The sequence below is a fragment of the Dromiciops gliroides genome, chromosome 4 (assembly GCF_019393635.1).
Source record: "Dromiciops gliroides isolate mDroGli1 chromosome 4, mDroGli1.pri, whole genome shotgun sequence".
In the NCBI taxonomy this organism is placed as follows: Eukaryota; Metazoa; Chordata; class Mammalia; order Microbiotheria; family Microbiotheriidae; genus Dromiciops; species Dromiciops gliroides.
The window spans coordinates 337,800,421-337,824,024 of record NC_057864.1 but is presented as its reverse complement, the minus strand read 5'-3'; the positions used below and the strand labels follow the sequence as shown (position 1 = coordinate 337,824,024).

The following is a 23,604-nucleotide window of genomic DNA, read 5'->3' as shown; positions in this document are numbered from 1 at the left end:
TGGGGCAATGAGGGTTAAGTGACTTGCCCAAGGTCACACAGCTAGTAAGTGTTAAGTGTCTGAGGCTGGATTTGAACTCAGGTCCTCCTGAATCCAGGGCCAGAGCTTTATCCACTGTGCCACCTAGATGTCCTCTTATTATTTTATTTTATTATTTTGCACATATTTAAAAATATATTTATATAGCAACCCCTTTGGGCTACCTCCCCAACTTAGCCCTTGAAAATTTCAGGTTGAGTCTTGAGGATGTAACTATGACTCCAAAACTATAGATCAGCCCTTACCAGGATGTTTACCTTTAATGATCAGCCAGTAGGCACTATTAGCTAAAAGAAAAAGCATTTACTGAGTTGGAAGAGTAACAGCAGTAACTACAAAACATTCTGCCCTATCCAAGCCCTGCTTCCATAAACCTGGGCTGAAGTTTCAAATAACATCAGTGTGAGAATACTGATAGAGATGCACCTGCAGGGAACACATATAGTCAAGGCAATTTCTGCCTCCAGCACTGTAAGACCTCTATGTCCTTTCTTTTCTCATGGTTGCTCAGCTGGGCTTCCTGGGGCTACTTCTTTCCCTCACTAGATTCCTGACTGAAAGGGCTAACTCTCTGAATCCATATCTGACTCTCTTCCCTGCTCCCAAGGGTCACGCTCCTCAAAGTAGTCTCTTGCATTGGTTCTCTTTGGGTCTCTGCTGTTTCTCCTACTGGGCAAATAGCCCTCAGCTCCTACAAAATGCCATTGCTGTTAAAGGTGCAAAAAAGAGAGGAAATCCCTCTGTCATCTTCTGGTAGAGGCAAAGGAGGAAGGGCAAAGAACTGACTTCTTCATCTATAGGTGTTTCTTTTCTCTATAGCCAGGGGCCACACTCTTCAGGGCTATCTCCTACTTCTACTGACTACCTAATACACTTGTTGTACCTTTTTAAAGGCTTACTGCCATCGTGGGTGGGGAGGTGGCCAAGCCTTAGCAAGCCAACATCTAGTTGTTGTTCAGTCATTTTCCAGTCATGTATGACTTTTTGTGGCCCCATTTGGGATTTTCTTGGCAAAGATACTGGAGCTATTTGCTATTTCCTTCTCCAGCTCATTTTACAGATGAGGAAACTGAGTCAAACAGAGTTAAGTTTCTTGCCCGGGGTCACATAGCTAGTAAGTGTCTGAGGCCAAATTTGAACTCATGAAAATGATTCTTTTTGATTCCAAGCCCAGTCTCTATCCACTGTGCCACCTAGCTGCCCCATCACACTTGACTGAAGACTTCACACCTTTGCCTACTTCTTTGTTTAAGAACTAAAACCTGGGGGCAGCTAGGTGGCGCAGTGGATAAAGCACTGGCCCTGGATTCAGGAGGACCTGAATTCAAATGTGGCCTCAGACATTTGACACTAGCTGTGTGACCCTGGGCAAGTCACTTAACCCTCATTGCCCCACCAAAAAAAATAATTAAAAAAAAATTTTTTTTAAGTTACTGAATCACTTGAAACTTCCTCTATAAAGAGAGGATCAAAGTACTTATCTAATTCATACAATTATTGTAAGTCTCCAATGAGATAATGAATGTAAAACTCTTGGTAAATTTCCCCTTCTCTCCCTTCTCCATTGTCAATGATGGGAAGAATGGCTTGTTTCTCTCAGAAACCTTACAAAAATATAGTCTTCAACATCGAAATTTAAGCATGTTACCAACTGGTGAACTATGATGTGGTGTCTGCTCAAGTCATATCACAATGAAGGGCTAACAATGTAGGTGCTACATTCACTATCCACCCCATGTAGTACGTTGGTCTTGAGATCAGGGCATATGCTTCCTCTCTTAGAGCAGGTGATCAGGGATATAATACTTCCCAAGGAAATCCTTAGCTAATGTATATGGTAACCTCAAGTTGGTTGGTTTTTCAGAGCTTTCTTGGTATTAATTATTCTTCTTTCCCCTTCCCAGGACAGTTATAGCTGGAAATGGGAACCAATAATGATCTCTCAGCCTTGTTCAATGCTTGGCCTACTAGGTCTTACTGTAGCCTAAGACCACTAGGCTTTGCTTTTCTTAAAATTCTACCTTGGGATCAGTAACTCCTTGCAAAGTCTAGTGGGATCATTAAACTTTATGAGCAGCCCAATGGGATCAATAACCTCCCCTTATCAACAAGCATTTTAAAAGCTAATAATGGCACCTGGTTCACCCTGATTTTATTTCCCCTTCCATTAAGTGGTTAGCATCCCAGAAAAGCTAAAAGAAGCCGAGCCAATTTTCTCATAATTTTTATTCCTTTTTTTCTCCAACAAAACAAATTGTGTTTTTGTTTTTGTTTTGTGTGTGGACTGATTCCTAGCACCTCCTCTGCATATAAATAACCCGTCATCACTGCTTACGAGACTGGTAATGGCTGAAATGCAATCTCCAAGGATAGCGGGGAGAAAACGAGGCAGACCCCCACTTCACTCGGCACCAATGAAAATGGCGGTCCACAACCTTTACTCTGCTTCTGCCTGTTCCTTACCAGTTGTGAAGATCCCAAAGAAGCGAGGCCGAAAACCTGGGCACAAGGTAAGTTTCCAATTCATCTTTCCTCTAAGGTTGTCTTAGACTGACACCACTAGCATCAAAGTGGAATTAAAATATGAAACATAGCAAAAGGTGGAGCAAGCTATGCAGAGCTTGCTAAGGACAGAATGAGAAGTTGTTCTCAACGTCATGTATCAACACAGCTCATTATTACAGCATGCCTGCTTAATATGTAATAACGATAGTAGATCCTATCCATATAAGGCAACTAAGTGACGCAATGGATAGATTACTGGGCTTAGAATCAAAAAGACTCATCTTCATAAGTCCAAATCTGGCCTCAGACACTTACTAGCTATGTGACCCTGGACAAGACACTTAGTCCTGTCTGCCTTAGTTTCTTCCTCTGTGAAATGACCTGGAGAAAGAAATGGCAAACCACTGTTGCATCTTTTCCAAGAAAACCCCAAATGGGGTCATGAATAATCAGACATGACTCGAACAACTCAACAACAACAACAACAACAACAATAAAAACAACAAAAAACCCAAGCCATCTATAAAATACTTAGAGAATAATAATGCCCTTCATATACATTATCTCATTTGATCCTCACAACAGCCTTGTGTTAAGGGACTATTATTATCATTCCCATTTTATATATTAGGAAACTAAGGCTCAGGGAGTGACTTGCACAGGGTGACAAGAGCTTCTAAGTGTATAAGGTAAGTTGCAAATCCAAGGCTTCTGATTCTATGTTTAGCACTTTATCTCCTATAGCATCAATAAAGCCATACCACTGTGGGGGTGGGGTGGGTAGGGAATCTGAATTAATAACAGACAAGGTAAGATCAAGATAGAGAAGATTTGGGGGCACACAGTTAAACCCATGTCTCTAAAGCTATCACCTTAGTTAGCCTGTCAAGCAACAGACCATTACCTGATTTCTTATTGGAGCTATTTTCAAGGCCACCATCCAAAAAGCATTCATCGTTTATTTGAGTGGAAGCAGATGATGCCTCTCAGATCATTAAATAAATAATACTATCAAGACAATGTCAAAGAACTATAGAAGAGCTTTCCCAAACCCAGCTCGCCCAGGGACCCCATGAGGAAAACACAGCTCATTAATTCACAACTTCCTGCTTGCATAAAGGAAACACTGATGTCAGGCTTGGCTCCCCTTTGATGGATTCCCAGTGATTTGGAAGTGGGGAAAGAACCAAGTTCTCTGATGTAATCCCAGTCATATAAACAAACTCCAAACCAGGGACAGTCTTCTTCCCTTCTGAGATGGGAGCCAAGTATTTCTGAAGAGTCTCCCAGAGAAGAAAGACCATCTTGCTGGCCATTCCTGAGCATTTTCCACTTCAGTAAATTCGATTCAGAAGCTTTCTCTTGTTTGGAGAGAAGGAAGGGCTTAGGCATCCATCTTGAGATCTGAATACTCTGCCCAAAATGCAAATTTCCAATTAACTCCCATAGATTTAGGAAAATGTATGGAAATTATTTCAGGTCTACAGAAAGACAAAGCCTCTGGAAAGTCTTTAATGAATTCAGCCTTGTCCCCTTTGGTTCTGCAGGCACCAAAAGCTAGGAAAAAAAGAAAAGCAACATAGAAATGTATACACATACATATATATGTGTGTCTTCACATATACACACGTGTATGGAGGCTACTCAAGGTTATTTAAGGCTTCTTCATTTTTTGGACTCAGTCATCTGATGAAGTAAATTTGCCTCCAGTCTCTGGATGATTTTTCTTGGACTGGATAACCTCTTCTTTCTCATTGGCTAAATCTTGATTTAGAAGGCACTCTTTCAAAGCTGGTCTCAAATTGCTATCATTCCTCCCAGCTCCCTAACTTAATGGGTCTGGCTCTCTTACCTGCATGCTTGGAGCAGAACAGACCGATTCAGGGAGCAAATCCAGGGACTGGAAGAAGAGCTGTGAAACTTCAGTTCCCTCCTACACCCTTGGGAGCTGTGGCCCATAAATAAAAAATGCCAACAAAGATATTCTTTACCACGGCCAGAAAAATGGAAATTCACTCCATAGCTTGAGCCTGACTTCATGATTTTCCTTTCTTTTAAAGACTGACATTTTCAATTATTCTATCCTTAGTTACACTGATAGCTGGGCTTTTTTTTTTTAATACAGTGTCTCACATTTTAATTCCACTTGGGAGATAGTGGTTTCAGCCTTGAGGGTTGGGGGCATTTTGGGTGAGGGAGGGAGCATCTGAGATCAAGATGGTCCAGGGTGTTGGCCTTTACAAAGAAGGCTTGTCACTCCCATTTAGTCAGGCTTTAGGATAAAATGAGGTAACATATGTAAAGTGCTTTGCAAACCTTCAAGTGCTATTATTATTTTTAATGACAGCAACAATAATAATATCAACAATGACAATGGTCCTGTTATTTGGTGGGCAGCAAGCCCCACTACTCTCAGGGTCCCTCATATGCAAGTCCAGGTCAGCCTTGAACACAAAGAGGCAGATCATTCATGATAACTGGTGGTGGGGCTAGTGTTCTAGCATTTTGTTTCAAATGAATAGATCATTTTCATCTTTGGTCCTGGGGAGAAGAATCCTGTGCAATTGAAAAGCTTAAGACCCCTGGCAAGAAAATTATATATTAACACCTCACTTTCCCAGATGTCACCTATTGGGCAACCTCAACTCTCTGGAACATTGCCCAGAATCCAGATGTGAATAACCTCCCCGCCCATGGGAATCTGTCTAAAATGCATTATATCTCTCCCTGCCACAAAACAGAGCATTCATAGCATAATTATACCTTTTCTCATTGACATTCTTATTGGTCATTTGTACTGATCTACATACATTTACACTGGTAGTTTCTGAGGTTTTTGATATATTGAAGGCATATAGTCTACCCACCTGCCCCAATTACTTCCCTCGTTGAGTTCATGGTCTGGACCTATTCTTTTCAACATCTGTTTTTAAATCTTTCTATAATGCACTGACACTAACTTCTTCTTTAGTAATTACAAGGCATTGAGCACATTTCACTGCTGCTTTGTTACTTCCAGATTTTGTAATGTGCTAGTATCATACTTAGGAGAATCGAGCCCTTTCATTTTCCACAACAATTTTAAATGTTCAGTGATGTAAATGAGCTATAGAAGACCAAGCTGTATTATATATGCATTGACCCCAAAATATGGTCTAGAAGGTGGTGTTTAGACTAGGATATGTTTTTTTTTAAAGCTTATCTTCTTTTCAATTGCTTCTTTTCCCTAAAGCAAAAATGCCAAAACATTCCGGTTAATGAAGTCACTATCTATCTTTTGGATTAATTTGTAGGGTTTTCAGTAGAACTTCAACAATAGTTTCTTATTCAGATTAAGAAAACAGAAACCCTTTTTTCCCCCCGGCTACCCCAGCTCTCAGGCTGCTTTGCAAGAAGAGCGAGACGTTGAAGAACAAGTGTTATTTGCATGCACTTATTTTGGTATATTGGAAACTTGCAGCATGGAGTTAGCCCTGGGTTCAAGCCCTTCCTCTGACACATGCTGTCTCTGGGACATACTTTCCATGTTCTAGAGAAGTCTCTAATGTTAATGCTCATATTGGGCTGAGTCTGGCAAGGAAAGCTAAGAACAAAAGAGAGGTCTCTAAGCAGAGGCTAAGTGACTATTTAGTGAGTGTGTTATATTAGTTATTCTTTTTTTTTTCGGGGGCAATGAGGGTTAAGTGACTTGCCCAGGGTCACACAGCTAGTAAATGTCAAATGTCTGAGGCTGCATTTGAACTTTATCCATTGCACCACCTAGCTGCCCCCTTAGGTATTCTTTTTTATCTATGGAGTGAACCATTGAGATTCCTTCCCATTCTCAATCTCTATGATTCTGTGATATAGCAGATATTCTATTGGTACAGGGGGTTTCCTCACTTGGGAATTCCCAATACCATTGAAACCACAAGTCTTGTCCCTATCCCTTATCCTATCTTGATACAGTGAGCATGGGGAATAAGGTAGGAGAAGGTGCATGGACCCCCACTTCTTTTCAAGATGGGTGAAAACCATCTCACTTTCTTCTTTCAATTTCAGGCTGGAAAGAAATGGGGTTCTTAAACATAGTGAGTAGCTGTGAGCATGGGAATCTAAGGTCTTAATACCTGAAGACTGAAAAGACTACCTCCTAGTCTAAACACTGATTTTTGTTTCCTGCTTCAATTGTTCCAATTTGTCCTTCTTGACATTACTGTTGTCTTTTGTACGGTTTGTGCTGGTTCCTGAGAGTCAAATGTTAAATTTTCAATTTGAGCATTTACAAATCAGAAATCAGCAGATGCTTCAAATTAGGTCATGACTTATCATTCTGTTGAATGCCTAGACTTAAGAAAGTAAGGGAGAAACTGTTAATAATGTAGATTAAAATCAAAAGTGTGTTCCTGCATAATTTTTTTGGTGGTAGCGGGGGGAGCTGATTGTTAAACATTTACCAGCTTATTACTTCATAGGACCTAGGAGTTGATCCCAAGTCTCCTGATCCCAAGCCCTAGAACCACACCACAAATGGATTTAGAGCCAAAAGGGATCTTAGAGACTATTTAGTCGAACCCCCTCTCTCTATAAATGAGGAAAATGTGACCCAGAGAGGTTCAGTGACTGTCAAAGTCACACAGGTGAGTCAGAAGCAGAATGTGAGCCCTGGCATTCTGTCTCCATACCCAGAACTCATTCCACACTTCTTCTCCAAAACCCAAATTTCTTGTAGCAACAACATATGAGTTATTACAGAACAGATGGGGGAATAAGTTTTTTTTTTGAATTTTAGCAAAGTGGTAATTTACAGCCCAAATTTAAATTCATTCTGAGTTTTAAGGGGCAGGAGTTGAGGGTGGAAGCAGTTAGGGAGTAGTCTGTCTTCTTTGGTGTCCAATCCACTTGGTCTCTTGCCTTATTTTATTTCCTTGAAAAAAAATAATGATACCCTGGGATACTATGTATAATGGTTAGCCTGCTCCTGGCAAGTCTACTAGGCATTGTTTTTAGAATTGTATTTTGGCAAGTTTATTTTTTCCCTCTTCTTGTGTTCTCTTCCTGCTGAAGAAATAATAAAGTAGCATGTCATCCTTTGTGTCTACACAGATGATGTTACAGAGGCTTTATCTAGTAGGGATGGACTTGTGCCAGTCCTATCTCAGTGCCTTTTCATGTTCTCCTTTATGTGGGGTGTGAACCAGCATTTCCTTGGCCTTGGGAGTCAGAAGGCCCACACTGAAATCTAAGCTTGCTACTATGGGAAAGTACCTTCACTTTTCTTTCTTTCTTTTTTTTGGGGGGTGGGGGGCCCAGGGTCACACAGCTAACAAGTGTCAAGTGTCTGAGGCCAGACTTGAACTCAGATCCTCCTGAATCCAGGGCCGGTGCTCTATCCACTGAGCCATCTAGCTGCCCCCTACCTTCACTTTTCTTAAAGCTTCAGTTTTCTCATCTGAAATATTGATAACAAAAACGATGGTGGTGATAATGATGACAATGACAATTATATCTAGTATTTACATCCTGCTTTGAGGTTTGAAAAAAATATGTTATTATCTCATTTCATCCTCACAATGACCCTAGTACATAAGTAGTTATTTTTTCTTTTCTTTTCTTTTTCTTTTTCTCTTCCTTTCCCTTCCCCTTCCCCTTCCTTCCCCCTCCCTCTCCCCTCCCCTCCCCTCCCCTCCCGTCCCGTCCTCTTCCCTTCCCTCCTCTCTTCTTCTCTTCTTTTCTTTTTTTTTGTCGAGGCAATTGGGTTTAAGTGACTTGCCCAGTGTCACACACCTAGGAAGCATCAAGTGTCTGAGGCTGGAACTCAGTTCCCCCTGACTCCAGGGCCAGTGCTCTATCCACAGCATCACCTAGCAGCCCCCATAAGTACAGTTATTACTGACATTTTATAGATGAAGAAATTGAGGCAGAGGTTTAGTGACTTGTCCAAGGTCACATAGCTAGTAAGTATCTGAAATAAGATTTTAATTTGGGTCTCCCAGTCTCTAGGTCCTGTACTCTACCCACTGTGCCACCTAGTTGCTGAGGGTCGTTATCCCCATCTGCAAAATGAAGATAATAATACTGACATGATGTACCTCATAGGATTGTTATGAGGAAAGTGCTTTGTAAACCTTAAAGTCCCATAGAAAAGAAGTGATTGTTCATAGTAGATTTGCAGTTTCATGTGCAATCATTCTTTTTATTTTATTATTATGGAAATACTTGTTTTATTCCATAAATATGTATTAATGTAATTTTTAAAAAGGGAAAAAAAGAAAAGTGATTGTATTTTATCATGGACTGCCAAGAGGCAAAACCCTTATGATATTTGGACTGGAGGAGCCTGGGAACTTTGGAATCAGTCCCTCTGTGTGGGGTAGGGGTCAAGAGTGGGAGAAGAGGGGCAGCTAAGTGGCACAGTGGATAAAGCACTGGCCCTGGATTCAAGAGGACCTGAGTTCAAATCCAGTACCAGACACTTGACACTTACTAGCTGTGGGACCCTGGGCAAGTCACTGAACCCTCATTGCCCCACAAAAAGAGAGAGAGAGAGAGGAGAGAGACAGAGAGAGACAGAGTGAGACAGAGTGAGAGAGACAGAGACAGAGACAGAGAGAGATAGAGACAGAGAGAGAGAGACAGAGAGAGAGAGACAAAGAGAGAGAGAGAGACAGACAGACAGACAGAGACAGAGACAGAGACAGAGACAGAGAGAGGAGCTGCAACATCAAAGGGGAAGGATTTTTCCTGAAGCCTAATTGTGAGCATGGAGCAGCTGCAGGAAGCTCTTGCTTGCAGCTTCACTTAATTAACAAAAAGCCTTCTAGGGAGGCTGAGACTAGTCTTTGCTGAGGAAATGCAAGATGTTGGTGAATTGTCTCCATTCTTTTTTTCCCCATTCTCATTTTCCAGTTTGAAAGGGTGGAGGTTTAAATCATAAGGCTCTTTTGTGTGTTCATTTGTTGCTTATTGTTTAATTATTGCTTTAAATATGGATTTGTCTAGATAAATGATAAGATCTCTCTGAATTATTTCTGCAAATATATCCTTAATTGAGTAAAAAATGTGCAAACAGGTGAAGCCTTTGGTTGTTTGAAAATACACACAGAGTTTTTACATTTGGAGATCCTTATCTTTGGGGGGAAATTGTTAGGGAATTTCTACTGTAACTGAGGGCTTGGGTTATTATTATTTATTAATAATCGGCATAATAAGGTCCCAAAATAGCAGAGAAAAAGACATGTGAATCTTTTAACTGAGGACTAGGCTATTTATTATTTGATACTAAGAATAGTAATCTTCATTAATAGGCTCCAAAAACAGGAGGGAAGGGGAATGCATGAACTCATGGACCAGTGCCTGGGTTAAGAAATGATAGCTTATTAGATCTACCCAAAAATGTTAAATAAAGGTGGCTTGGACAGCTTCCACCCCTTCAAGTATTCAGAGGGAAAGGTGAGAAGCGAGGGAAGGATTCCCAAAGCTAAGCCTTGAAAGGGCAGACACAGAAAATGGTCTGGGAGATTTAGCTGTTGCCTTCCAGAAGAGAGGAAAGGATAGAAAATACATAATTGCTTTCCACAGTCCCATTGCTAATTTGACATTTATTATAGGTTGAAACCCCTAAACTGGTATATTTTATGCCTATGCCAGGTTTGTACTGTCTCCCAAACATTTTGTTTATTTTCTCCATCTGACTGGATGGTTTGTAAAATAATTTATAACATCACTTCTATTTCTTCATCCACTGATTCTCAACCAACCAATCCCCTTCATAATTCCTCCTTCCAAGTCCTGGATTTTTCTACATGGATTTATCTGTTTAATATCTCAAACTACTCTCCCCTCCCCCCCCAACCTTTTACTCATTCTACAAATGAGGAACGTGAGGCCCAAAGGGGTTAACTGTTTTTTCGAGACCAGATAATTCATAAGTAACAGATTAAAAAATAGTAACTCATAACCCAGTCCACTTTTAACTACACTACAATTTGAAAAACTCTGGGATTTGATTGGTGTGGATATTCTCTACTTACAATGCATATTGTAATCCTGCCACATAGTTTTTTCTTCTTTTATTTTGTTTTTAAATTAATTTTTTTTTGGTGGGGCAATGAGGGTTAAGTGACTTGCCCAGGGTCACACAGCTAGTAAGTGTCAAGTGTCTGAGGCCAGATTTGAACTCAGGTTCTCCTGAATCCAGGGCCGGTGTTTTATCCATTGCACCACCTAGCTGCCCCCTAAATTTTTAATTTTTTTACATTATTTTATTGAGTTCCAAATTCTCTCCCTCCCTCCAACTTCTCCCCTACCCACTGAGAAGACAAGCAATATGTTATTAATTATACATGTGAAATCATGCAAAACGCTTCCATATTATCTATATTTTAAAAAGCAAGAAAAATAAAGTGAGAAAATTTTCCTCCAATTTGCACTTGGATCTCATCAGTACTCTTTCTGGACATGGATAGCATTTTTTTCATCATGAGTCCTTGGGAATTGTTCTGGATCAGAGAAGCTAAGTCTTTCACAGTTGATAATCATTACAATATTGCTGTTACTGAGTACTATGTTTTCCTGTTTCTGCTCACTTCACTTTACATCAGTTCATATACATCTTCTCATCTTATTCTTGAAACCATCTCTCCTTGTAATTTCTTATATCATAATAGTAATCCATCACGATCACATGCCACAACTTTTTCAGTCATTCTCCAATTCATGGGCATCCTCTCAGTTTCCAATTCTTTGTCACCATAAAAAAGAGCTGCTATAAATATTTTTGTACATATATATCCATTTCCTTTTTCTTTGATCTCTTTGGGACACAGGTCTAGTAGTGTTATTTCTGGGTCAAAAGGTCTCAGTTTTATGGCCCTTTGAACCATAGTTCCAAACTGTTCTCCAGAATGGTTGGCCAGTCCACAACTCTACCAACATTTCATTAATATACTTATTTTTCCCTCATCTCTTCCAGAATTTGTCATTTTTTGTCATTTCTGATAGGTTTGAGATGGTATCTCAGAGTAGTTTTAATTTGTATTTCTTTACTCATTAGTGATTTAGAGCATTTTCACTATGACTATAGATAATTTTTATTTCTTCTTCTGAAAACTTCCTATTCATATCCTTTGACTATTTATCAATTGGGGGATGGATCTTGTTTTATAAGGTTGACTCTGTTCTCTATATATTTAAGGAATGAGGCCTTTATCAGAAAAACTTGCTATAATGTTTTTTATATCACCTCATTGTCTATGGTTCTTTTTAACAAAATGCAATTTACTTGATTATCATTTTTAATTATGTTTATTTTTGCTTTTGCTTTGATTGAGGTCATGATTGCTACCCTTAGGGCCTTTTTTATTTCAGCCAAAACAATAAATTCTGCTCAGCCCCTTATTTCAACTGTCTGTATGTCTTTCTGTTTCAAGTGTGTCTCATAAATAAAATATTGTTGGATTCTAGTTTCTAATCTATTCTGCTATCCTCTTTTGTTTTATGAGTGAGCTCATTCTATTCCCATTCATAGTTTTGATTACTATGTATTTCCTTCCATCCTATTTTTTAATCCTTCTCTCTCTTTTTTTATCCTGTTGTTCCTCAAAAGTCTGTTTGGCTTCTGACCACTGCCTCCCTTAACCCCCCCTCCCTTTTATTTCCCCCCTCTCCCCCCCCCAGCCAGTAATTTCTCTTATCCCCTTCCACTTCTACTTCCCTCTTTAGTAAGATAGATCTCTATACCCAATTGAATGTATACATATATTCTTCCCTCTTTGAGACAATTCTTATAAGAGTAAGATTCAAGCATTGTCCACCACCCTTTCCCCAATTCCTCCTACAATGTAAAAGCTCTTTCTTACATGCCTCTTTTATGTGAGAATTTTTTCCCCATTATACTTCTTTTCCCCCTTCCCCTGTTCCCAGTGCATCCCAAAGTGCATGGTAATGACACCTAAAGATTAGCTAAGTGGCAATAGAGAGTTGCAATGTTGTTTTTGTAGGAGCTAAGAGTTAAACTGCCACCACTGAGTTTGGGGCATTTCTATACTGGGTGTCAATGTCATGCTACTTTAGTCATTAAATATTTGATTTATTGATATAATTTCTTATGAAAGCAAACAAAATACACTAAAAGAAATTAGCAAGTGTCTCAGCTTCACCTACCCCACTACAGAGTGCAAAACATCATATACACACACACACATATGTGTATGTAAATATATATCACACATACACATAAATGATATAGAACACATCTTTACCATCATGTAATTAAATGAAGAGGCAGCTAGGTGGTTCAGTGGATAGAGTGCTGAGCCTGGGGTCAGAAAGACTCATCTTCCTGAGTTCAAATCTGGACTCAGACACTTACTAGCTATGTGACCCTGGGCAAGTCACTTAGCCCTGTTGGCTTCAGTTCTCCATCTGTAAAATGAGCTGGAGAAGGAAGTGGCAAACCATTCCAGTATCTTTGCCAAGCAAACCCCAAACTGGATCACGAAGAATCAGACACAATTAAAAAAAATGACTGAACAACAACAAGGACAACTACAATTGTCCCAGTTATCCAAAGCTTGTCATCTTGTAATCATCATTGACTCTCACTCAATTATTCCACACAACCAATCTATTGCCAAATCTGGTCACTAATACATTTACGACATCTCATATATATCCCCTTCTCTCCATTCACACAGCTGCCACCATAGTGCTCAAGACAACTCTTCAGTAGAGGATTTTTCCACATTGAGAGGTCCAGAGTACTAATGAAATCATGGAGATGGACCAAATTATATCTAGGTGCAGATAGATATAGAAATGTGAAAAAAAAACCAGACATAGAAATATAGAGGTAGATATGTAAAGATGGAGGTAAAAAGCTATGGAAATGTGAAATTAAGGAGAGGTAGAAATGCAGTAGATATACAGATAAAGAGTTAGAGATGAATTCTGGCACCATCTCTTCCATCATTTATCCCAACAAACGTCAACACTTCATGAACTTTGAACACTCGAGAGTTTACTCTTTTTGAGTGAAACAAGGAAACAAGCAATTAACTACAAATAGCTCTATACAGTGGGGTAGGTGAAGCTGGGACATTTGCTAGTTTCTTTTAGTGTATTTTCTTCATTTTCTAAAGAAAAATCAAACTGAGGAATCCAAAAGTTCTGGGCTATGTGTGCTAGTGCTTGTGTGTAAGAGTGTGTATGTGTGTACACATATGCACCCAACTTACATTAAATGATGCCCTTTTAGTTTAGGGGTTTACACACATTCACTCTGTTGATATGGTATTGGTTTTCCTAATTCTTCCCTATTTTCTCTTCCTATGTACATACTCTATCTTTCTTTTAAACTTGAGATAATTCAAGCAAAGTATTATTTCATAAATGTAATTTAATTATACTAATGCTGTCCTTTTGACAACCTTTAGACATTCAGCTCTTCTGATAGTGATGCTAAATATTTCCAGCAAAACCTGATGATTGAATTATGGATCCACTTGTCCCTGCTCCCTTATAACTCAGCTCCTCTGTTGGCCATCACATTCTAGTTGGGCCCTTCCTTATGATTTGGGATCTCACTTCAGTTTGAGATATTGTGTTTTTGTTGTAGTTGTTTATTTGTTGGTTGGCTGTTGGGTTGCTTTTAGTATAGGGATCTTCTATATAGACCAAGCATACTAAATGGCTCTTTTGACTTCCATGTTGATTTGCAGTCATTAACAAACTTTGAAAACTTGGAGGGTCATTTCCATAAACCAGGTAACATGGACCAAATTCATCTGTGTGCATGGCATTCAATTTTCCTCAAGAGGAAACAACTTACACAGGATCTTAGTGAATAATAATTTTCATTTAGATGAGTCTCTGGTTTGGGGTTTTAGTTGACAAAGGAATCCCATCATGGTATTTGCACTCTACTTTCCCCTCCTCTCCAGGCTCAAGTGAATTATCCTTCCTCCTCAAATCTCTCATATTGCTTCAGATATCTTCTAAGCAAGTATATATTTTATAATATACAAATACAATATATACATAATTATGTATGATGTATATAAAATAATTTTATAAGCATATTGTAACTGGCATAGTAGTTGGTTTGCCTTTTTTTGTGTCTTTTCTACCCTCCAATGGTGATTTCCTCCCTAGAATAATTATTATGAAGCTGGGCAGCACTGTGGACAGAGTGCTGCACTTAAGAGTCAGGAAGAACTGAGTTCAAATCCTGTCTCAAATACTTATCAACTATATGGACCTGGGAAAGTTACTCATTCCCTCTTAGGTTCACTGTCCTCATTTATAAATTGGAATAATAAAAGCATCTAACCTCATGGGGTTGTTGTGAGAGTACTATGAAATAGCACATATTTTTTAAACCTTAAAACACTGTATAAATGCTAGCTATTTTTATTATTACCACTAAATTGTAAGCTCCTTGAGGGCAGGACTGCATATCATATTTTCATCTTTGTACTTTTGACTCCTAAAGCATGGTGCCCTCTTCCCTCCCAGGTGATGGCATCAGGGGATATTAAACATGTTGTAGGTGCTTAATAAATGTGGTTGTTGGGTGGTTGTTGTTTTTTTTTTGGGGGGGGGTGATTTGGTCGAATTGAGCTTAAAGTCATCAAGGAAGTATATCACTGAACAGTAGGTCGACATGGGACACAAAGTCCAAATTGTCCAAAAGTTAAATGTTGGGCCTCTTAATGCAAAGAAAAGCTGAGCTGGCTAGAGGGTTTCGCCCTCTTTGGTGGCATTTCCAGCTGGCGGAGATGGACACTTTTTCCTTCTTTCCCATTCTCATCATGATACTATTAACAAGGCAAAGCACAGGCTCCTCTGGCAGCCATTGGCAGCAACGCCCTTTCTGCAGATCGTGTTGGATACGTTTGATGAAGGTTTTGCATTTCAGATCGAGGTGCCAACTTCACCAGCGCCTGTACAGGATGGTTGGCTTTGAGCGTGTTCCCTAGATTGCAAATTGATTAGCTACTGTATGTCAGGGCAAGGCATCCTGGGCAGTGAATCTTCTTCAAGTGGGTATGACTGCCAAGAAAGACTCCCCTCCTCCCCTCCTTCCTCTTCATCCCAGGCCGTTTGTTCGTTCATTCGGCTGCAGCCTATTTGAGTTTGTCCATTAAAAACAAAGAAAAATCACCTGCCAGGAGAACAGCTTGAACAGATTGGGGCAGAAGTTGGAGCTCATCATTTTACAAGTTGGAGAGGCTTCAACTTTCAGTCCTGGGGTTTCCAAATCACATCCCTGCTCCAAAGGGAGAATCAAAGGTAACATTTTTAGCAAGAGGGCCCTCATTGCCTATCCCTCCTCATTCATTACATGGCCTCCACCAGCTGAGCAGCCTAATACATGCAGGGAGAAATTTTACTCACTGAAAAGCCATCCAAGTGGAAAGTTGGTTCACTCTCACTGAGCCTGGGTGGCACTGCAGCAGACCGAGACATTTAACAAATGAACAAGCAGACAATGCCCAAGTTGCTGTGACCAGTTCACAAAGCACTTTGAGTTCACTTATTTGTTCACAATGGCAATCTCATTTTCATTATTCTGGGCATTATTTAAAAGCACTTTCCTCTCTTTTTTGTGGCCTTTAATTTTGTTTGAATACCCAACTCTTGGTATGATGGAAAACATATTAATAGCAAATTCTTACTTTTAATGCTTTGAATCTTTCAAAAGCATTCTCATTAGACACAACCACATGAGTAGTAGTGATTTTAATTCTTTTGTAAAATACATTTTATGGCTATCCTTTGTTTTTACATCACCTACATGACCCCTCAAGAGTCACCTCTTATAACAAAGAAGAAGAAAAATAGTTCAGCAAAACTAATCAACGTTACTAAAAAGTCTGACATTACATGTAGGGCTCCCTACTTACAGTATGGATACTTCAACAAAGAAAATGGGGAAAGTCCTTTATAGGATTGGTCATTATAACTTTGCAGCATTCAGTTTCTTTTGTTTTATGCATCTTTATTCCATTGATGTTGTTGGAGTCATTATATACAATGAAATAAATATATTTTGTAAACCTTAAAGCACTGTATAAATCCTAGATATTATTATTAGTAGTAAATTGTAAGCTCCTTGACAGCAGGAACTTTCAATTTTTTTCATCTTTGTACTCTTGACTCCTAAAGCATAGTGCCCTCCTCCCTCCCAGGTGATGGTTTCCTGGCATATTAAACATGTTGTAGGTGCTTAATAAATGTTGTTGGGTTGTTTGTTTTTTGTTGTTCTCTGTTTTTTGTGTTTTCTCAAGTTATATAAATCTTCCCATGCTACCCTGACTTCATCATTTCTTACAGCACAGTCATTACCGTGTTGAAAAAAGTCCCATTACATCATAAACCACAAAGTAATGGTAATTCTTTTTTTTTTTTTTTTTGGTGAGGCAATTGGGGTTAAGTTACTTGCCCAGGGTCACACAGCTAGTAAGTGTCAAGTGTAGGAGGTCGGATTTGAACTCAGGTACTCCTGACTCCAGGGCCGGTGCTCTATCCTCTGCACCACCTAGCTGCCCCAGTAATGGTAATTCTTTCTTTTCATATTCTTTTTTTTTGTATGTAATGGTAATTCTTAATAATTAATATTGTTTCTTTTCCAACATCTGAGATAAAAGGCACATTAAAGACTGGTTTGGCCTCAGGGTAAAAGATCAGCATCCACTCTTTGAGATCCTACAAACATTTAAGTCTAAGGAGCTCTTATTAAGCACCTACTTATGTGCTAGCTTTGGAGTTACAAAGACAAGAACAAAAAAATCCCTGCCTTCAAAGAGTTTACATTCTATTAGATTACTAACAGAGAGTGATCTCTAACAGAGAAGACTTTCAATCCTTGTAACATTGGTGCAGAGAGCTTGCTGATAAACCATCGTGAATAGTAGTCCCCTAGCACCGTAAGAGTAAATTTTCTGTTCCGTGTTTAAAGTTCAAAGCAAGACATGGAGGCTGGCCTCTTCTTATCACAGAAAATACATATGTCATGACAAATGGCTAATACTGGTAGCCTCAATTGTCAGAACTAGCCACAGGACAGAAAGTCTCTCCCTCTGAGAAATGGTTCCCATATACATTCTCACAGTTGGATCATAGCTCAAGAGTGAGATGGGACCTCAGAGACCATCTAGTTCAATCTTCTCATTTTACAGGTGAGTAAACTGAGGCACAGGGAGGTTAAGTAAATTGCCTAGAGTGACACAGGTGTCAGAAGTGGAATTTGAACCCAGGTGTCAGAAGTGAGATTTGAACCCAGGTCCTCTGATTCCAAAGCCAGTGTTCTTTGGATGGTACCATGCCTCCTTTATTAGGGAAGAGGTAGAGACAGTCATCAAGAATATGGAGAACATGACACTGGGGTCCACAGTGTCGAACCTCTATGATTGAGGACTTGCAGACTAATTTCTATGAAGCCCGGGTCATGACTGCTCTTGATGACTGTAGGATTCATATGACACTATAGATTGGTAGAGCCTGTTGGGACCTTGAAGATCATCTAATCAAACTTCTGATTTTACAAATAAGGAAATTAAGGCCCAGAAATGTAAGGCTACTTGTCACTTAGAAAATTTCTGAGCTCTGAAGCGCTAGAACCAGGATGAAAACCTACGGGTCTTCACTCCCAGTCCATTGCTTTCTCTTCCTTAGAACATTACCAATGTAATAGGAAGCCTTAGAGACACCTGGAATCATGTGCCTTCCTTCATTCCTCCTCCTGATAAATAAGGTGATAATAAGATTGATGAATGCAAATCAACTGGCCCAGAAGTAATATAGCCTCAGGCAATGAAAGAACTGGCAGTGGTGATTACCAAGCTATTGTCAGTGACTTCTGAAGCTCCATGGAGAGTGAGAAAGATACTGCAGGACTGAAGAAAGGCATACATTCTCCGGATCTTCAAGAGAGTAAAAAGGATGGTGCTTGCAAACAATGTCAGTGACTTTCACTTTGATTCATGGAAAAAAACCTCTAAAATGCCCTATTAAGGAGATGGTTACTGACCATCCAGAAAAAGGAAGCTGGGGTCCCAAAAGACCAACGGATTTGGGGAATGCTATGGTTTCGGTTTACTGAGATTTTAGCCAAGAATTTCACCCAGTCTCTCATGCTACTGTGGAAAAGAGAGTGAGCTGTGGGGCTAAGCAATAGTTCAGTCAGGCAGACTTGGAACTGTTTGAATGACTAGAACTATAGAACTACATACCAACTTGGAAGTTCTTGAGTAGAATACCCCATGGATATGTGCTGTTGTTTAACATTGTAAAAAAATCAATGACTTAGATAAGGACATAGAAGAAATGCTTGTCAAACTTGCAGATGACAGTGCTAGAAAGGATGGCTAACTGGCAACCAGTTAACATTTCAAAAGATCTTGACAGGCTTTGTTTTGTTTTGTTTTGTGGGGCAATGGGGGTTAGGTGACTTGCCCAGGGTCACACAGCTAGTAAGTGTCAAGTGCCTGAGGCCAGATTTGAACTCCGGTACTCTTGAATCCAGGGCCTGTGCTTTATCCACTGCACCACCTAGCTGCCCCTGGGCCTTATCTTAATAAGACGACATTTAATAGAAATGTGTGGGAAGGAAGGAAACCTATTATGGGCCAGGCACAGTGCTAAGCACCTTAAAATATTATCTCATTTGATCCTCATAATCACCCTGGGAGGTGGGTGCTATTGGTTCCCCCATTTTACAGTTGAGGAAACAGAGGCAGACAGAGGTTAAGTGACTTGCTCAGGATTACACAGCTAGTGAGTAGCTGAGGATGGATTTGAATTCAGGGTTCCCTAACTTGGGGCAGCTAGGTGGTACAGTGTATAGAGCACTGGCCCTCAAGTTGGGAGGGCCTGAGTTCACATCTCACCTCAGGTACTTACTAGTTGTATGACCCTGGGCAATTCACTTAACCCCAATTGCCTTAAACATCTGGGGCTATCTCCAGTTATCCCTGTATCTATCTATCTATCTATCTATCTATCTATCTATCTATCTATCTATCTATCTATCTATCTATCTATCTATCTATCTATCTATCTATCTATCTATCTATCTATCTAATCTATCTAATCTATCTAATCTATCTAATCTATCTAATCTATCTATCTATCTATCTATCTTGCCACTGGACCCAGATGACTCTGGAAGAGAGAATAAGGTTGGTGACCTTGCACAGCCCTCCCTCACTTAAATCCAATTCACTGCAAGTCGTGATGTCATGGTCCTCTTCGAGAAAGAAGGACAAACAACAAATAAACAAACTCTGGGACCAGAGATCTATCCACTGTGCCACCTGTCTCTGTGCAATATCCTAAAAGTCGTAGTGCAATTTTAAGCTATTTAAAGTTTAAAACCTCACTAAGACTTTTGGGACACCTTGTATAATGTCATAAAATGAAGGTCTGAAAAATCACCTTTATATGTACAAGATGGAGCAGGCATGACTAGACATCAGTTCATCTGAAAAAGATCTGGGAGTCTGAGCAAACTATTAGCTTAATTAATTAATATGAATCAAGAGTGTGCTCTGGCAACCAAGAAAGTGCATATAATCTTAGTTGGCTTTCAAGAGAAATAAGGATGTGCTGGTTCTGCTCTACTCTGCCTTGCTCACATCACATCTGGAAACGTATTCAATTCTGTGCATCACATTTTAGGAAGAAGAGAGGGCATCCGGAGTGGGATTACCAAATTGGTGAAGAGCCCTGAGTTTTTTGACATGAGGACCAGTTAAAGGAATTGAGGATGTATAATCTGGAGGACAAAAGACTTAGGGGAAACATGAATACTGTCTTTAAGTGATCAAAGACCATCATGTAGGGAGCAATTAGATGATTTCTACTTGTCCTAACTGGCAATGGATAAATTTAGACTTAATATGAGGACAAAATTTCTAACAATAAAAGCTGTCCAAAAGTACAATGAGCTCTTTTGGAAGCTAAACTGGAGGTGGCATAGCGAATAGAGAGCTGAACTTGGAATTGAGAAGACCCGAGTTCTAATTCTGCTTCAGATGCTTATTATCTGTGTGACCTCAGGCAAATGAGCTACCTTTCCTAGTGTCAGTTTCCTCATCTATAAAAATAAGGATAATAACAGCACCATCCTCACGGGGTTGTTGTGAAGTTCAAATGAGATAACATATGTAAAGCACCTTGCAAACCTTAAAAATGCTAATTATTCTTAGATGTAGAGAGGGATCTAGTTCAGGTCGAGGTTGAACTAGCTGGCACCTTTCCGAACTCCCAGATTCTGTGGTTCTATAGGACCTTCACAAAAGGTGACCTTGGCTATCATCACGGCATATCATCCTCGATGTGGTCTTGAGGACTATAGATCCCCAGGGTTATCCTAGCCCTGTTGACACAGAACTCCACTTCACACCCAAGTCTACACCCGCCCTCAGGACACATCCATCTGTGACCTTCTGTCGTACTTCACATACTGTGGAGGGGCGATGAAAGGAAAGAAGGGGGGTACGCTAGAATTTGCTAACAAAAGACAGAGAAGTATTCGGGGAGATGAGGAAATGATGCCCTCTAGGTTTTCATTCACCAAATTGGTTATATCTTGCAGCTGAAGTCTCGTGTTCTAATGACTCCTTTAGCAATCTCTCCTCCGAGAAGCACACCGGGGCCCGATGTCAGCTCCATCCCCCAGGATGCAGCCGCCATACCCACCTCGGCAGCAGCGCAGGCGCTCACAGGTACGTTAGCTGAACTCAACTCGAATTGGGTGCGTTGGTGGGCAGGGAGTCAGTTAACTAATCAGTGGCTGATTACTCCACGGGCATCGTTTGAGATAGATGAGTTGGTTATCTGTCAGCCAGGTGAAATCTATAACGACCAGAAACGTTGAGCTCTGGTGCCTTGAGGTTTAGAACATTCTGGTTTGGGTTTTCAGTGAACGTGATGGCCCAGCTGAACGCATTCATGGGGGAAGCGGAGTAGGCAAGAGCATGGAAAGATAGCCCTGTTTTTCTTCTTTGCTGTCAGACTTGTTTTGAACCAATACTAAGAAGGTTCCCGGTTAAAGCATCAATGTCATCTCATGTCTATTCATATTTTTAATTTTCCAGGATTGTCTCTTTTTACAAACCCATCTCCCTGCCACCAGTCCTGGAGTAGGATGTACTCTAACCAGGATAGATTTCATATGAAATCAAGCCTATAAAAAGTATCAAACACAAAGTGAACCCACTTCACTCATTCATTCATTTGTGCATGGACATATACATCTATTAAATGTCTGCTGTGTGCTAGGAATTATGCTGGATGTCAGGGAGAGGCAAAGATAAAAAAAGGAATGGTGATAGGGCTTGAGAAACTACATGGTATAGTGGAAAGAATTCTCCCTTTGGCATCATAGGATGAACTTCAAATCTTGCCTTTGATTCTTTTTGTCAGTATGACCTTAACCAAGTCACTTAACCTGAATTTCCTTATGTGTAAGATGAGGGATTTTGACTAGATGGCCTCTAAGGTCCCTCTGGCTCCCAATCTATTATTATTTTATGATCCTATGATGTGATATTATCTATGAAGATCCTACTCCCAAATATCTCCCCCATTAAAGCTGAAAATTCCATTATCAGGAATTAATTAGTATCAATCTTTTAAAACCTGAAAATAGGCCCAGTACTGCATAAATACAAGTCCCTAAGACCTTAGTGTGTTTTTCTTTTTTAAACAAAAATTATTGATGCCTTTTGTATTAATATAACAGTCATTTCCAAATATACTGTGTTGTCCCCCTCCTTACCCAAACTCCAGAATTATACTTCCTGTGAAACGAAGATAGTTTAAGTAAAATCAACTGACACAGTGAACACTTCTGAATGTGTATGTAACATTTTGTACATGTAGCTCCCCACGTTTTTACCTTGAGAGAAGGAAGATGCTTCCTCATATCTATTCTAGGGATATTACCGATCATTTATAACTACTTATAATTATACAATTGGCCATTGTAATCATCAACTTAGGCTTAATTTCATTTGCTTTCATTTACATTATTGTAATTACTGGTATATTATTCCCTTGTTTCTGATTACTTCACTCTGAAGTTGCCTATATCTTCCCCTGTTTCTCCAAATTACTCATATTCATCATTTCTTACAGTTCAATAGTATCCCATTATATTTCTGTTTGTTTAGCCATCATCCAATTCATAGACATCTATTTTGTTTCCGGCATTTTGCTATTACAGAAAGTGGTGCTATGAATATGTTGTTGCAGGGTTATTTGTCCGGTAGCGGAGATTTGGGGCCAAAGTGGATGAATTGTTTTCCAATTCTCCAATTCACAGCTCCACTAACAGTGTATTAGTGCATCTGTCTTCCTGTAGCTCCTTCAGTATTTGTCATTTCGATTTGATAAATGTGAAGTAAAATATCAGTCGACTTAATTTGCATGTCTTTACTAGTGATTTGGAATCATAGTTTACAAAAGACTTCATATGCTTTGACTACTTGTCTTGAACTTATATATTTGTGCTAATTCCTTATTTATCTTGGAAACCAGGGTTTTATGAATGATGTTTGATGCAAAGCTGCATTGGTTTTATTTGTGCAAAAGCCTTTTAACTTTAGGTAGTCAGAGTTGTATATCTTTTCTTTTAAGATAAATTCTCTATTTCCTTTGGTTAAGAATTATTCCACTAGTCATAGTTGTGAAAGGTATGCCCTCTTAAAAAGAAGAAGAAACAAAGAAAAAGGCTGTAATTATCTAACCCAAAAGTTTTAGTGCATTTTTAAACTTTAAGAACTGCAGAAGTCTAAATACTAAAAACATACAAAAAGCCTCCTTAAAAGGTTATTTCGGGGCAGCTAGGTGGCGCAGTGGATAGAGCACTGGCCCTGGAGTCAGGAGGACCTGAGTTCAAATCCGGCCTCAGACACTTAACACTTACTAGCTGTGTGACCCTGGGCAAGTCACTTAACCCCAATTGCCTCACTAAAAAAAAAAAAAAAAAGATTATTTCATTTTTAGATTTTAATGTTTCTTATTAAGATTCACCATAATTATCATCTTGTACTATATGTTGTACTAATTGAT

At 39.5% G+C, this 23,604-nt stretch overlaps 1 protein-coding gene across 1 annotated transcript in view; it reads left to right on the top strand.

The window, feature by feature from the left end:
* Positions 1 to 23,604, top strand: part of SCML4 (Scm polycomb group protein like 4) — a 184,760-nt gene that overhangs the window by 85,465 nt on the left and 75,691 nt on the right. Inside the window, exons 2-3 of the mRNA XM_043963422.1 lie at positions 2,335 to 2,549; positions 21,125 to 21,254. Coding sequence (XP_043819357.1) covers positions 2,385 to 2,549; positions 21,125 to 21,254 — 295 coding nt within the window. The 5' untranslated portion in view covers positions 2,335 to 2,384. The remainder of the gene's footprint in view (positions 1 to 2,334; positions 2,550 to 21,124; positions 21,255 to 23,604) is intronic.